General features: G+C 44.2%; 1 protein-coding gene across 4 annotated transcripts in view; it reads right to left on the bottom strand.

The window, feature by feature from the left end:
* Nucleotides 1-4,334: 4,334 nt before the first annotated feature.
* Nucleotides 4,335-17,509, bottom strand: part of CDRT4 (CMT1A duplicated region transcript 4) — a 31,308-nt gene continuing 18,133 nt past the window's right edge. The window contains exon 3 of one of the 4 annotated variants that reach the window (XM_081183868.1): nucleotides 4,335-6,516. In XM_081183868.1, the coding sequence (XP_081039994.1) occupies nucleotides 6,002-6,516 (515 nt within the window). In that variant the 3' untranslated portion in view covers nucleotides 4,335-6,001. The remainder of the gene's footprint in view (nucleotides 6,517-17,509) is intronic. The other 3 variants (XM_081183866.1, XM_081183865.1, XM_081183867.1) reach the window with 3 other exon arrangements.

Below are 17,509 nucleotides of genomic sequence, written 5' to 3'. Positions count from 1 at the left end.
ATGAGCCCTAAGAATCGTATCTGTTACTCTGCCCACTTTCCCCCTGGTCCCATCTACCACTGGCATCCAGCTCCTGGAAAAACATTCGCCACTGAACTACACAGTGCATTAAATATCATCATGTATTTAACATACATTTTTTGCAAAGAAGCAGTGCTGGGGGTGGAAGGGTGTTGGTTGAAGAATGGAAATGTGGAACATGGGAAGGTATAGGTCTGCCCCCACCCCATATCACGGTCCAGATTACAATCCCTCCCATGGAAGGAAATCTGCTATTGTGAGCTACACTGTTCTGATCCTGAACAGGGTGCTTTTAAATTTTTTTAAGGGCATGTTTGAATGGATCATTGCACATGTAAAGCACTCTTAGGCCACTTTGACACGGTCTTGCCTTTCCCCACAGAATCCTGGGAACTGCTGTTCTTTAAGGGTGCTGGGAGCTGTAGTTCTGCAAGGGGTTTCCTAACAACACTCAGCATCCTTAGCAAACTACAGTTCCCATGATTCTTTGGGACAAGCCAAGACTGTGTGGCATCAGGATGCGTTAAAAGTATAGTGTGAATGGAGGTATCTCTCCCCATCGGTGGAATGTCTTCCCTCAGTGTCCTCTGATATCAAGCTATGTTTGGGGTCTCGACTTCATTACCCTTGCAGCTGATTTTCACTTTGAGGAAGCCATGGCGCTGCAAACTATTCAACCACAGCAGCAGTATGAGAAATCCTTCCTATTTTAGCAGTCACATCATAAACTACAATGTCCTTGAGCTGCTCCTGCAGATGCATGATGTGGGAACACCCATCGTCACATCCTTAATTCTGACACAACCAGTGGGTGTAGTGGAGATCTCATGGATCCAGATTTGCATCAGAAGTCATTTGATGCACACCCTGTCTGTAGGCTTGCACCCACATTTTGTTAAGCTTCCAGAAACAACAGGGCATGTGCTTCTCCAATGTCTTTATTATAGAGACATTCATACTAGCCTCATACAATCACTGCATAAGTCCCCAGGGTGCACAGGACAATTCTATACCTCCCTAATGCTTTCAGATACCAATCCTGCTACAACATACAATGTTGCCGGATTCTGCACAGCAGCGCTCAAAATTTGTCAGATGATGACCTGTGCCACAAACTAGATATAATGAGCACTCATTAGAGTGCTCTGTAGACTAATGGCTATAGTCTTATATATACTAAACTTTTTATGCTCTTTCACTCTTGTCTAATGTTCCTAGCCCTTCTTTTAGACTCTCTTAGCTTCTTTTGGATTTTTATAGACTTTTATATATACTTTCTATTTTAACTTTTATCTTTTTTGAGTTTTTAAAATGATTGTATCCCTCCCTCCATATGCTGGTCTATAACTGTAATAAGTAGTAGTAGTAGTAGTAGTAGTAGTAGTAGTAGTAGTAGTTGTTAAGCTTCCACTCTAGACCCCCTCCTTGCCCAAAGAGGTCCTCAGCATTTCCTTTTCCTCATATGGGAGTAGGGCTTGCCATCCTGAGCGCACCACCTGTTCAACTCACTGGGACTGAACTTTTGATTCAACCTGCTTAGACTCATGGCTGTGTTATCTCCCAAGTCAGTTCTCAGAGTGATGGGCATGTCCAGAAACAGGCTGCTTTGAGCGCTACTGCTGAAACACACACGCAATGCCATCAGCGCTGGGCATACACAAAGCACTTGTGTGTATGCAAAGAGCCACAAACACTCCCTTTCACACTTGCAGAGCTGGGGAAATGTATAAAAGACTTATTTCTGCCTCCTCCACCTCGCCCACTCCAAGCATTGACATCATACCAATCTCCTACAGAGGCAAGGCTGCCCCTGAAATGTGGAACCGTGGCAGACCAGAAGGGAGTGTGAGGAAAAGAACGGACATGGCCTCGTTGCAGCCATTTGTGATTTGTATGTGTGAGTGTGTGCTTTTTCATTTTAAGCACCTGTAACCCCTGGAATCTTGCACTGCTTGGAGATTGGGGTGGCATGCAACAATATGGATCTAAAGCCCCACCTTAACAACACCATCACTGCTGAGAATTAGAATTACAGGTAGATGCATGGCCGCTGCATGTGAGGTTTGCTCCGCAAAGACAGACTTCCTTTTGTTTCTGAAAGGGTGTCTCCTCTCAGAGGTACATGAGACTGGCAAGTGTGGAAGCATTACAAAGTGGCAATTGGAATAGATCTTAGAACTTTTTATACTCCTAAAAATTAATGTCTGAAATTGCTGCCAGCCTGGAAAAGGGAGAGCCACTGGCATTCAGTGAGGCACAAAAACTAGAAATGGCAACTACCCTGACTGCCACTTGGGCTTCTGGGCAGCACCAGAAAAGGATGGAATATCTGGGTAACATTTGAAGCCTGCAATACCTGAGTAACAACAAAGCCTACAGCAAAGATGGTTTCACATTCACGTGAAGTTGGGATCCCCAGAGCAATCAAAGTAGGAGAAACAGCAGCTATGGATCATTTTTCTATAAAGAAAAACTGTTGTGTTGGGAATGTGTTTGGAATCCATTCCCATAGGCATAGGGACCAGTGCCTGATTTATATATAAGCTAAACAAGCTACAGCTTAGGGCCCTACTCTCTTGGGGGCCTCAAAAAATTTAAAGGGGAAAAAACCTGGATGTACATTTCCAAAATATAAGATAAAAAACAAATAAAATTAAACCTACAGTAACAATGTACAGTGTTGTGTAGGCTCCTATGATGTAACTAAGGGGCCCTGCCTGCTAGCCTGCTCCTTAAAATATCACTCGTTTGCTCATTTCTATATATAGGGTGCCTACATTCTGCATGTGCAAATGGCTTTAGATACCTCTTAGGTCCATAAATTACCATATAGCATATATTCAACACAAAAAACAGTGACAATTTGTTGCTGACAAAGGACAGCTGGACATATAAAGGGCCCCATTACCTTCTGTAGCTTAGGGCCTCATCAAACCTAAATCCAGCCCTGGTAGGGACAAGGCCTCCTTACGGAGTGATTTCAGAAAGGAAATGTGCACATGCTCAGAGACTCTTTATTTCCAGACATTTACATTCTGCACTGACTCTGCCCTTCATCCACAGAGTTCAGGGCAGCATCCATCCCCTGAACCAGTCTCATTATCACAACAGCACTATGTGGCAAGGTGTTTGACTGATCCAGGCCTACCCATGAAATGCTGTAAACCTGGCTCTCTCCACCGTAAACCACCACATCAATATAATGTCCTTAGAAAAATCCCTCCTCTCTTTTCTTGGCTGTTTCTTTATCCAGGACAAATGTGCCCATCCCTGCTCAATAAGCGTTACTCTTGAGCCTTCGAATACCATGCAGGGCTTAATGTTGGACCAGATCCATCCACAACTAGACCAGATTCATCCATAAATTACTTGGCAAAGCAAACCCTTGGCCCTTAATTACCACCAAAGTTATTGCTGTTCTGAGCAAGGAAGTTATAAACCATGCTAATTTGGCTCTCATGTACAATATCCATCTGCTCTAACTGCACAATATTAAATTCTCAAATTGGCTGCTTAAAAATACAGACTTTTTGCCCTTTCCTGCAGGTCGTTTTCGTTTGCCTCTGTATGTGTGTGTGTGTAAATCTGACCACGTTGTCATTGGTGTGAGGTTAGTCGATATATCACTTATACAAGGCAGACAGCACCTGGATTCTGTTGGTACACCAACAGGAACACCTGGATTCAATCTACCCAGTCATAGCACAACAAAGCACCTTTAGAGCAGAGCAGGGGCAGGACGGGACAGGACGGGGGTGGGGAGTCAGTGTTTCATGTTATAGTAAGCAGTGGGGTCTGCCACTTTTATACATAGTGTCAGTCAGGAGTACTGACTTACTCTTTTTGGTCTTTCCTTATTAACCCTTTGCTCACCTTTCACTGTTCATTTAACATAACCACCAGACACGGTTGGACAATGAAAGTGCTACATTCTGTCTTTCTCTTGGCTGGTGGCAGATCAATCAAAATCCACCCCCAAAATACTGAGATCTGGGGGTGAGGTAGGGAAAAATAATAATAATAATAATAATAATAATAATAATAATAATAATAATAATGTGTTATTTATACCCCACCCATCTAGCTGAGTTTCCCCAGCCACTCTGGGCGGCTCCCAATCGAGTGTTAAAAACAACACAGCATTAAGTATTAAAAACTTCCCTAAAGAGGGCTGCCTTCAGATCTCTCTTAAATAATAATTACTAAAGTGAATGTATTCAGACATTATTTAGGAAGGTTAGGAATATATTTCTAATATAAGAAATAGCAGAAAACAGGAAGAGACTTATTGTGAAGTCTTGCCTTCTTTATCAGGTATGTCCTTTGTTTGTTTGTTTGTTTGTTTCGAAACATTATCTTTATTCAGTTTTGGGAAATGGCAACATGCATTAAACATAGCCAGCTCAAGGGCTGTTATCATAATACAAAGAATGAATTAAGTAACCAGCACACAAGACTGAAAACATCGTTAGGATAAGGGTGGTTCATTTAAACTGATCTGGGCACAACCCCTCCAACCCTGCTGTCCTCAGGAGAGTCCATAAAAGAGAAGCAGGGAACTGGGTCATGAGGGAACTGTTGGAAGCACAGCAAATGTTCAGTTTGCAGCTTTGTATGGGGGGTGGTACTTTTGTAATTGGCAAGTGTGACAGCAGGCTGATGAGTTGGAGACTCGAGTCAGTTGGAAGTTGGCTGGCAGTGAGAAAGACTGCTGAGATTTGACCATTTGAGGAGCTGGAGGGAAAGGCGGTTTGGGAAGAGTTATTCCTCTGTGTCAACCTGGCCTAAGGAAGACGAACCTCTGTGTTCATTTCTCCTCAAGTTATACCCTGTTTTTCACCCAGTAAAGTAACAATGGCTAACAACCGTTATGAGCCTCTTTGGCTATATTCCACCTCCACAGTCAGAAGCAGTATGCTGGGAATCGCAAGTGGGCACCAAATGAACAGAATGCTGGACCAGATGGGCCTTGAACTGATCTTACAGGGTTGTTTGTGCATTCTTATTTGCCCTCACAATAAATGTGCAGCTGCCAAGACTCTGCTTATAGCACCTTACATTCATATGCTTAATAACACGTGAACCTTCTCAAAATCAAGGGTGCAGGCAATTGCATGTACTAAATATGGGCAGTGGGATTCTATGTACACAATAGGGGCTGCATCCCTACTCACTTCAGTTGCCAACCTCACCAACCCTCTCCCCCTGCCTTTACAGCTTACCCAAAGAATGTCTCAGATCTTACCATACCTCTCTGAGGGTCTCCTGGACCACTCTCCTGGGCCATCCACCTGCCTGCATCTCTGTCCTTGGGTTCCCACCTCCTCACCTCACTTGGTTCTCTTGCCTGGGCCTCCTGCTTATCATAGAATGTAGAGTTGGAAGTGACCCCAAGGTTCATCTAGTCCAACCTCCTGCAATGCAGAAATATTTTGCCCCACACGGGATTTGAACCTATGGCCCTGATATTAAGAGTCTCATGTTCTACCAACTGAGCTATCCCAGCGTTTTTATGTCTCCCTTCTCCAGTTCCCTCCTACTCACCTCACCTAGGCTTGCATCTCTACTCTCTGGATCACTCCTCCTCTCCTCACCTGGGCCGCCTACCTGCCCACCAGCTTGCCACACTGTAGTTTACAGCACCACCTGTCTGCAGCCAAGCAAACTGCAGTGTGAGCATATCCTTAACCATTTTTTATATCAGCGAGATACATCACTTGGAAATTGTGTCCAGCACTTGAAAGCAAAGAATTTCTGGGGCAAGAATGGGTGGGCAGGAGCTGGCATGATCAGGCACAGACCTGTGGCCCCATAACCTACTGTGCTCAGCCACTTCTGTGAGAGTGTGAAAAGACCTCTAATGTTTGACATCTGGTTTCATACGCTCTCATTCTGGTCAGTCTTTTCTTCTGCACAATATATCCCACATAAATGAACCCTCCTGTCTGGATTTCTAAAGAAAACGCCCCAAATATAAATATTAGTTGCCGAAGGATTTTAATGTGGACCAATCCGAGGAGGCTATTTGCATCTTCTTGCCTTTTCTGATACTGGAGGCATCTAGTGGCTTCATTGGTAACACACGGAAAGGGACTCTTTTTTTGGCAAAAATGACAAAGTTACCTGGAGCTGAGGCTCCCTCTGGGAAAAAGCTGCTTATGGGGACTAGGCCACCATCCAAGAATTCCCTGCTAACGTAAAGGGGACTAGTTGCTATGCTGAATCGTGACACTGCTGGACTTGATTCAGCAGCCACACCTATGTCTTGAGACCCGCGGCTGCGCTTCTGCTGGGGGATGTGAGCAAGGCTGTTCTCCCTGCTGCTCAGTCCTTGAATGCTTATCCGAGGTGCTGACAGCAACTTGGAAATTCTTAATTTGTCTTGCTCCGCAAGCTTCTTGACCACGGGAGATGTGTGACTAGTGTAGGCTGGATACTGGATGCGGTGGATCAGATGCGGTGGGATGCCAATATTGCTTGATACCAAAGCCCGATCTAAAACCCAAAAGATAGAGAATATATATTAGTTTTCGGATTTTCGGTTTCAAGGATTTTGATTCCAGAAAACAAATCCTTGCCTATCTATACCGGTTTGTGCATAATGCTAAGCTGTGTTTTGTTTAAGCCATAGTTTGTTTAAGCACAAGTTGTCTCACAGATGATTGACCAAACCACATCTTGTTTCTCTAAAGCTTGCTTTGTTTTCTAGCTGTTCTTGCCCTGTGGCCTTTGTAGTTTGATGAGTGCCTTTCTGGAGTGGGATGGTCAAACAAACTATAATTAAAGATGAGTGCTGGGTTTGCATGTAAAACTAAGCCATAACTGAAACAAACCAAGATTTGTATACCAACAACAAACTATGGCTTCTGACTGTGGTTTGTTGACAGTAAGCAATCCATAGTTAAGCTGCTGGAAAGGGTTAACATATAGCGCTATGTCATGGTTTAACAAAATATTGTTTAATAAGCCATGGTTTAGCATCATGTGCAGAATAGGTTTCTCCAAGGAAATCCCAAGGAAAGAGAAATTCCCTTTAGCCTAGCCTGCAAACAGGAAGAGGACAGAGAAGTTCACAGAAATAAGATGCAAAGTTAAAGAACCATGAAGAAGGACCTTGGAAATCCTGGAACACCTTTGTAGTGCTGGATCTAAAAAATAAGTAAATCATAAACCAATAGCTTCTTGACCAAGGCACACAAACATTTATTTCAGATGGATCTTTCCCAACCTGCATGACATTGTTTGTTATGAAGCCCTCAATAAATAAAACAACTGCTATCATCACACACTGGCAGTTAAGTATCTACAGGGCAAAAATGCTCTTAATTCAAGATCCAGAAATTCGTATTGGGTGCAGTGGTCCATAAAAGGCACACTGCAAGGCCAAGAAAAATTTATGCACCAGTAGCTGTATTTCACAACCTCAAGCTGTGCCTGAATCCACTTTGGCAGACATTGGAGAAAACTGGCCAGACGGTTTTGTGTTGGGAGCATGACACCTCAATGTAACAGCCTAACAATTATGCCTGCTGCCTTTGGACTCCTTGACTCAGCTGCTGTGAAACTACCACTGACATCTTGCTTCACATGGGGTGCAAAACCCTCTTGGATTTCTCTCCATTGTAAGTTGCACATTCACCTTCCCTGAAAGAACACATGGAAGTAAAACCCCCACCCCAATGTTCTTGGATGAGCTATTTTGTAGTCCTTTTGTGATTTCTTTTCTCTTTCTTTCTCCTGCATTGGCCCTCTCAGAACTGGCTGACAGTCCCACTCTGACTCTGGCAAGAAACCAAATTGGCCCTCATTCACGTTATTGGATCAAAATATAGAAGGAGCTTTAGTTACAATGCAAAAAGGTGGAGCCCCAGTTTTTTGTTTTTGTTTCTTGTACCACCTGACACATTAAGCTGCCCAAGCTACACTACACTTAGTGGAAATAGAACAACAATTTCCTCCAGGTGACTGTGCAAGAGATTCAAATGAGGGAAATAAAATAAAAGGTATTGGCTTACAGTAGGTGAATAGTAAATGCACAAAACAAACGGATGGAGAGAATCGAAAGATGGAAACTGGTGTCTGAGATGGAAATTTGTGTCTGAGCAGGAGATGAGTACTTGAATTCCAGCACAAACCTGGTTCCATTTGATCTAGGATCATAGGCGCCGACTCCATGGGGCTTGAGGGGGCTCGAGCCCCCTCAAAAAATTTTTTTGGGGGGCTCAGCCCCCCCAATAATCGCGGGCGGGCGCCCTTCCAGCAGAGCGCCGCCGCCGCCCCCGCCTCCTCCCCACCTGCTCCTTCACCAGCCAGCCAGCCGCGCGCCCTAATCGGAGAGCCCCGGCCGTCCCCCACGAGATTAGGGAATCCCCGGGGGCGGGGGCTCCTGCCTCGCTGCTTCGCAGCACCACCGCCACTGCCAAGGCACTGCCGGAAATCCCGCGAGAACAGGGGAATCCCGACTGGCCACACCTCCCAGCCAGCCAATCGGCTGGCTGGGGGGCGTGGCTTGCCCTATTTAGGGCCGGAGCCACTTTATTTGCATATTCATGAGCTTATTTATTATTCATGAGCTTTCCCGGGCCCCCCCAATATTTTTTCTAAGTCCGCGTCCCTGTCTAGGATATTCTACTTTGGTCTAATATTTGGGGAATTTCAATTCAGGATAAAACTAAGAAATAAAAATATGAGCTTTCAAATGGGTGAAAGTGGGTAATTTTTACATGACTGAAAAATTCCCCATAGATTTGAGTGGGAAGGGATGGGTCAAAAATATCCTATATTCAGTGAGCAGTTCATGGATGTTTAAGAATCATGTTTTGACATAAATGACATCAGGGTTGGGGAAACTAAGGCTCACTGGATGTTGTTGGAAGCCAACTCCCGTCACCCCCAGCCAACATGGTCAATGATAAGGGTGATAGGAGTTTGAGTCCAGAAACATCTGGAGGGCCACAGGTTCCCAACCACTGTATTGCAACATCCACAGAAGCTCATGGAATCTTGTGCTGAGTGAAAGTAATAGCCAACCCTTCCCTTGATCTCAAGATGGAGGGCTGCATGTTGAAGTAGAAGAAACATTTCTGTGTTCTACTCAATCCTTCTGAATGACAGCATTCAAAATACAGGATCTTCCCCACCTCCTCTCGAGGCAAGAAGTACATGACCATAGAAGGAAACCCAGTGAAGTTGCCAGTGCCTTTCTGCAGAGAACACCTTTCTTCCCCATAACCTGCCTGCATCTTTGATGGCAAAGCATCAGTCAGCTTTCGTACCCATGTGGCTCTATCATTTCCATATTTCCCCTTCCCTTTCCGGTTGCTTTTTTTTTTTTGCCCCTGCTGATATTTCGCTGAACAAAGTCCCATCCTGCCTTGAGACCTTTAACACTGTGCCTATAAAATCCTAACACTTGGCTAGCTCTCTGCATGCCTTTTCTCTTCTCCATGGTTACCCCAGCTGAGAAACACTTTGTTTTTGTGTCACTTCCATTAGGCTGATTGAGTTTACAGGGGACGGCAGGAAACCATTTGATGGGAATATAAATTCCACGAAACAAAACTCAACAGATAAAAATGTTCCTCTTGGAAGAGTTTTCCCTAGCACTGGGCAGCCTTTGTCAAGGAGTTTGCCACAGAGGAGTCAGCACAGACAAGTCCACTTGTAGCTTTCCTATGACATGCCAAGAGATTTTGTGACCCAACACTGCATAAGAGAGAGGGGGGGTGTTTTCAGATTCCCCCAACTGAAGAAAGTTTCTTTTTATGAAAGAGGGCAGGGGACATATTACTATCATGGCAACCTATCCAACAGTACATGTTAAAATGGATAATCGCTTCTAGTTCTGACGAGAAACTGGCATGGAGGCAATTTCGACACTCTTCTATTTAAAGACCATTTGCCTGTGGTAGGGAAAAAGAGAGGGGGAATAAAGTTAAACCCTGCTGGCTGTAACTCAGCATGTTCTGACAGTGTATAGAATGATTAGCAAAAGCAAACGAGGGGAAATGAAATTATACACTGAAGATGGGAACTTCGCAAATGGGTGGGCTTTTTATTTGAGAAGGGGGCCACAGAGTTACAGTGTCTTTTGCTCTTTCTTGTTTCAAAGCTGTGTGTTTTTAGCCCTTCCTCGCCACACACGCATAAAGGTTGTAGGGCCCCGAGCTTGTCTCCTATTTATTTTGCCATGTGGTTTCCATATACGCTCACTCTGGGGCCTCCAATCGGAAGGCGCTCCTACCTCAAGACACTAGCACGGGAAGGGAGAGGTGTGGCAAATGCTTTTGTTCGCTTTGTAATGGAGAGCCAGACTAATGCAAAACACTTGTCTTGAAGTGGGCATAATAGCTCCCCCTACACAAACGTATTTGAATTTCAGTCTTTGGCTAAGTACAGTCTGGCCTAAAGCAAGTGAGTATGTTGTAGCTCAACTGGTTGTCATCATCATGGTGCTCTTAAATGAGGGAGGGGGAAAGATAAAGCAGTCCACAAAGGGTGGGGGAGTATAATAAAGACTCTGTAAGAAAACAAAAAGTAGGAGTTCATGTTCTCACTAGAATTAGCAGAGGTTCAGATGCACAAAGTCAGGCAGTTCAGGGATGCTAGGCTCATTCTCACAGTATTCATGGCTTGCTGTGCCCAGAAATTGTCATCTTTGTCAGTTTATGATGTTATTATTGGAGTTGTATGACTGTCTTGTGCTTTTTGAAATACTGCTTGATGTTTTTGGGGTGGGAGTAGCCACTTTTGCAGGGGGTTTTTTTGTTTTTAGAAATGAGGATAATAAGTTTTAAAAATGCAAATACGTACATACAAATATAAATACATACATACTGAAACTCATCTCCAGGGGATGCTGTTGAGGACATAGGCAGGAAAAGATGAAAAGAGGGATTTTTTAGTAGTCCTTGCTACTATAAAAAAGGGTTTTTTAAGAAGAAGTTATTTTTTTCTGAAGGGAGATGGAACCTCATTATTAGGATATCCAGTACATTACTTTGAAAGACATGTGAAAACAAGAGTTGCATTAAAGTTGCCAAGTATTTTCAATTTTATAATACTTTCTGTTGTAATTTCAGAACATCAGAATGCACAGAACCCAAGAGGTGCCTCATATTCCATTTTCATTTCAAAATTTTAGGTGCTACTTACTTTGGAGCCTGCCTTCTCAGGAGTCCTCGGGGCCATTAATTTTCAACCCTTGCTTCTGTTTGCCAGCCCAGACTGAGTACTTGTATGGTGAAGTTCTCATTCATGTGCTCCCTCATACAAACACAACCCAGTGCAATCTGAGCCATTGAGAAGAATCCCTAAAGAGCATTTGCATTGGAATTTCAGCTTTGGTGTCACTGTAGATTCAGGTCCACAAAATCTAGCATACATTACCAGCAGTCACACATTAAGTGCAGCCTAGAATCCAACTCATGGGAAGGGATTTAGCCAAGCAGAGTCCCCCTCCAAGAAAGAAAGAAAGAAAGAAAGAAAGAAAGAAAGAAAGAAAGAAGGAAAGAAAGAAAGAAAGAAAGACAGGCTAGAATGAGGGAGGAATAGGAAGGAAACTGGAGGGAACCAGTGAGCCATCTAAATACAGCTGCTCTGTTCAGGAGGTGTAGTTGCTACAAAACCATATACAGTGCTACCTCAGTTTTCGAGAGTCTTGGAAGTCAAACGTTTCGGCTTCCGAACACCGAAAACCTGGAAGTAACTGCTTCAGTTTTCGAACACTTTTCGGAAGTTGAATGTGCCACACGGCTTCTGTTTTGAGTTTTCTGGAAGTAAAAGCTTTGGTTTTTGAATGTTTCAGAAGTTGAATGGTCTTCCGGAACAGATTACTTTCAAAACCCAAGGTACCACTGTATAGATAGCAGGAGGTAACAGAGACCCAGCCATAGACCTCCTATTACATTTAACTTACAGAATTCCCGTTTTCCCCCCTTATGATGTTATTGTCTTATAGATTGGTTTCTCATCCTTTCCTCCCATTTACACATGCCTGAATCCTGTATCTCTATCTTAGGGTGGTCAGGTTTGTCTGCCTTTTGTAAAAAAAGGACAAGACATCTGACACCTTTAATAGCTGTATAGAAGAGGCAGTTTCAACAGGTGTAGCTTACATGACTGGCTGCACTAAATAACACTTTAACACTTGATCTCCCATCTATCTATCTACTATCTATCTATCTATCTATCTATCTATCTATCTATCTATCTATCTGAAGTCTAATTCCAAAGAACTAGTCCTTAAGTTAATCTAGCTAGAAAGCTAGAACAGTTCCTAGAGATGGATTTTCTTGGGAGAAGATGCCATCTCCATCACAATTTTCAATCTTTTTTTATTTGAAGACTCCCCCCCCCCCGATTTTTCCCCCTGCAAAGGAAAACACTGAGTTGTGGCTGCCGTTCTTGTACACAGAAACAGCCCCCTGCGCCTCCTGCAATGAGGCTATATTTTCCATTGTGTTTTTACAATGATTGTGCTCATATTGCAGGAATGACTCGGCTGCCGCTGTTGCACTAACAGTAAAATGGCTGGGGTGGAGCAGGGTGGGTGGGGAGTGATTCTGCAAACTCTTAAGGCAAGCCCGGGAATGCATCGAGTAAGAGAGCTGGGAAACTTTTCTTGGACCAGTTTTTGTTTTGCTTTTTATTGGGAAGGCCTATCCAGGTCAGTGACCCTGTCCTCAATTCCAGTGTTTTCACATATGCCTTCCCCCCTGTGCGGGTGAGAAAGCTTCTCTATATGAATGGACCCTTCTGCCTGGTGCCGACTGCACCGCACTATGGAGGAGCAAAGTTAAATATGGCCCCTTGGCAGGAAGGCACAGCTCACAGATATTTGGGGGTGGAGGAGAGAGCTTGCTAATGTGAAATGCCAAGGCAACAAATAGTTGACATTAGAATTGCATGCAGGCTGTGGGACTAGGCTATTCCTTTCAGGCGCTCACACAAAGGGCCCCTTTTTTGTCTCGCTGCTAAAGACAAGCAACAGAACGAGAAATACAGAAACGATATTGATAGCTAGGGGAAAGGCCTGTGGAATTTCTGGGGAGGGTTTGCTATCCCAAAAGCACAATGGTCTGTGCTTTGAAATGCACAGACCACGTAGGACGCAAAAGGCCACCAGGGTCTCACGTGACCATGGATTTGCCTTCCCCGCCTACCCTGGCCAATTCCCCCTCACTCAGAACTTGGTGAGAGTTCTTGCTGGTCTCCAACGTCTACAGTAACAATCCTGCCACACATTTAGGCAGCCTGGCTGCATACCCTCCAGCATTTCTCCAGTGAAAGTAGGGATGCCCTATTCCATCACCATCATCATCATCATCATTTTATTATTGATACCCCACCCATCTGACTGGGTTGCCCCAGCCACTCTGGGCGGCATCCAACATATATAAAAACATAATAAAACATTAAATACAAAAACCCCGCTTCCCCATACAGGGCTGTCTTCAGATGTTTTCGAAAGGTTGTATAGTTACTTAGCTCCTTGGCTTGGAGGTTACATAACTCCATACTTTCCATACATTTTTCTGATGAAAATAGGGGTGTCTTAAGGAAAAGCGGGACATTTCGGGATCAAATCAGAAACCAAGATGGCTTCTGTAAATCCGGGACTGTCCTTGGAAAACAGGGACATTTGCAGGGTCTGTGACTGTGCACAGCATGGTGGCCTAGATTGCCTTCCACTGATTCATAGAACCAAAGAATCATAGAATTGTAGAGTTGGAAGGGACCGCAAAGGGTCATTCAGTCCCAACCCCCTGCAATGCAGGAATTTCAGCTAAAGCATCCATGGCAGATGGCCATCCATAGGCAAGTCTTTAGCATATGCGCTGCCGGGGTGCAAAGATCCGCCCAGCGCCCCCAAATTTAGTTTAGCCCCCCAATTAACTTTTGCATCACCGTTGTGAGCGCTATTGTTGAGTCTGACAAGCGGCACCATTGTGAATGACAAACACCACCGCTGGCGCGGTGTGTTTTTGGTAAATGAGCGTGCAAACAGTAGATGAAACCGTAGTGAAACAGTAGGTATACATCTAGTTACAGGTAGGTAGCCATGTTGGTCTGCCGTAGTTGAAACAATTTGTTATTGGCATGAGCTTTCGTGTGCATGCATCTGAAGAAGTGTGCATTCACACCAAAGCTCATACCAATAACAAACTGAGTTGGTCTCTAAGGTGCTACTGGAATGAATTTTTTTTTAATAGGTATACATTTCGGTAATACCTAGGTATATATGTATTTTGGTTTTTTTAGCTTGATCAAAATTATTTATTATTTCATAACAGGTAGATAGTTAAGAGCTTAGGCAGCTTCAGTGGTGGGCGCCTGGTGCCCTCCAGAATTCGGTGCCCGGGTGCCCTGAACCCCTTGCACCTCCAGGGAAAGACGGCCCTGGCCATCCAACCTCTACTTAAAAACCTCCAAGGAAGGACTTGTTCAGCACTGTTGACAGGTGCCAGGCCAGAGAAGCTTAGGTCTGGAGCTACACATGGGGTGTCCAAGTCAGGTTTGCAGACTTCAGGTGTTGCTTCTTTGCTGCAAAGCAGAATCCAGTGAGCGATATTTATAAAAGGAGCAGTTGGAGGAGGTCACATAGTTGTAGCATTGTCTGTGCCTGCCTCCTCCTTCCATTTTGCCCCAACCTACAGTTCCGGACCCATAGTTCTGTTACAGTGAAGAAGCACTGCCCAAAGTTTGGAAATGTAACTTGGATAAATAAAGTGTGGTTCTATTCTAAGAGCATTCTCTCGGATGATAATAGACCCACAGTTGTTGCTCATTTTGGGGGGATCCAGATGGTTTCCTTCTGTGGCAGGGATAGAGCATTTTCCAAGGACTTGGGAGGAAATATAGCTCAATGCCTGTGCTGGGTACAGATGAGCACGAAAGCAGCACAAGGCAGGAAGAAGCATTTTTTTCTTTTCTTTTCAAAAAGGCAGCTAGAAAGGCCTCAGACAGACACCATGCAAAATGCCTCAGCAGTTAAGCATTTAATCTATAGCTAACGGGGGAAGAGGAAGCATTGCTGCACAATGAATGAACCATGTTAAACGTTGGCTGTTTGTGGCACTGCCAGCCAAAGGAACAATCCTAACACCTAAGATTCATCAAGCTAGACCTTACAACTTCATTGTTTCCCTAGCTACTAGGATCCTAAAGCGTCCTAATTCCCAGAATGAAATCTAAACTGGAATCTAGAAACATAAAAAATGCTGTGAAAGTGGGGTTTTTTAAAAAGCGTTTTGAAAAATATATTAAATTTGCCATAAGCTCACCATAGCCATCTAGTGTCACATTTGTATAATGCACTTAAAACATTATATTTGCAGCTGTACAGCTGAGTCCTAAGGTTAGTCAATAGCCAATTACTTGAACTGGGGTACATTGCATTCGGTGGGGGGGCACACTGTTCTGATTCATTAGATGCAACTTGTGAACCCTGTACCATGCACAACTTCACAATCTGGAATTACACAATATGGGCAGCTGGGTTTAGACCACCAACTAGGAGTTCTGCCCCCTCCCACCTTGTGTAGGAGGAATTGAAGACATCACTTTTAAAGCTCCTTTGAACATTGCCACCATTTCCATTGCAAATACATACATACTGGGAGATAATATCAGGGTCGTTTAAGACAAGGCCGTGCAATTGAATGGGATGCATGGCACATCACTCTGGCGCCAAGGGAGTTAGCAATGCAGCTTGAGCATGACGCACAGTGGGATTGTAGATAGTGCAAACAATCCTAGGCATTGTGGATAGAGATGAAGGAGGCACATAATAGCATGAACGTATTCCAGAGGGTGGTAACGTAGCCACTTGACCACCACTAACACCCTGTGCTTTTTCACCTTTAACACCTGCACGATGCAGACATTTTAAAAGTAAATGTCATTTCCACTTGAGACCTTTGATTACTACAGCTCCTAGTCAGAGCAGACAACACAGACAACAGTGTTGGACACAAAGGCTAAGCTGCTCTGTGCTTTGATGCTCAAACTAGCCCTGCCAAAGAGCCCTGCCTTTCACAGAGCAAATCCTCACCACTTTCAGCAGTGATCTGCCCCTAAAGCATCATTCAACAGCTGTTTTGCTCGTTTCCCCCTGAAGTGGTATTCTGTTGCTGTTGCTGCACAGACACTCCTCCATGCCCATCAGACAGTGAAACCTTGGATATAAGTGACTGCCCAATTTCCAAACAGTCAGAGAAAGAGAGAGAGAGAGGGAGAGAGGGAGAGGAAGTGCTGTAGCAGCCCGAACAAAGGCTGCCTTTGTGAGCTTGGAGAACAAGCCAGGAAAACACAACACGGCATTAAAAATTACATGCTAGGCTGGCAGAATCGTTCAGAAGGGGATCAACCAATTCAGACGGCGTTTCCCCAGGACTCCAGTGAGAAATTCCGGCACCGCTGTTTCAGAGCAGAGCTAAGTCTGAAGACATTTGAGTTCTTCTCAAACTGTTCTAAGAAAAGCGCCGCAAATTCTGGAGCGGACACACGGCTGTCATTCCCAGCTTGCGTGTCCTAATAATACATGCCAGGTTTGAAAAGTCCATGGAATCTGGTTGTCATTAACTCTCTGCTGATGTTATTGAGGAGGAGTGAATGGTGAGCCTGCAAAGGGCACAGGATTGAAAGACCCAACGGTCCTCCTGCTACAAAAATTAGGCGGCTGCTAATTTTATTTGCCCTGAAATTACCCGTGAACAAATGCCAATTCCATGTGACGGCAGATATCACTAGGTGGCACTGTTGTGGAACTTGCCTTTTAAGGCTTATTTGACCCAGGAAGTTGACCATGTGCATTGATTTAGGGCGCTGCTGGACAGAGTATTTGGATTCAAGAGCATGGCAGAAAATTGAGGTTTCCGCAATTAAAGTGGATTAAAGCGCTATGTCACCTAGTGCAACAAATCCACTTTTACAAAAGAAACAGATTTCTTTGCAGTTCAGAAAGTGATGGGGAAATGGACAGAAAACGTGGAATGAATGAGTGAATCATTCATGGGAATACATGCCAACAACCCGCAAGCAAATTAGGAGGAATGCAAAAGGAATGTTCATCATCGTATAACCTCCTTGCAAGCAAATCAGAATGAATGCTCAGTACAGTGGTACCTCGGGTTACAGACACTTCAGGTTACAGATGCTTCAGGTTACAAACTCCGCTAACCTATAAATAGTACCTCGGGTTAAGAACTTTGCTTCAAGATGAGAACAGAAATCGCGTGGCGGCGCAGTGGCAGCGGGAGGCCCCATTAGCTAAAGTGGTACCTCAGGTTAAGAACAGTTTCAGGTTAATAACGGACCTCCAGAACGAATTAAGTTCTTAACCCGAGGTACCACTGTAAATATTCAGTACAATCAAACTGTGTGATCTTTGTGCAAGAAAATCAGGATGAATGCCCACAACATAGGTTAAAGCCTTTCTTCATTATTGCAGTTTAGATTCCACCTTCATTCAAGGTAGGTAATAACC

The sequence above is a fragment of the Podarcis bocagei genome (genome assembly GCF_964188305.1).
Source record: "Podarcis bocagei genome assembly, chromosome: 2".
NCBI classification, from domain to species: Eukaryota; Metazoa; Chordata; class Lepidosauria; order Squamata; family Lacertidae; genus Podarcis; species Podarcis bocagei.
Note: the sequence above shows the minus strand (reverse complement) of the source record. Positions and strands in the feature narration are given on the sequence as shown.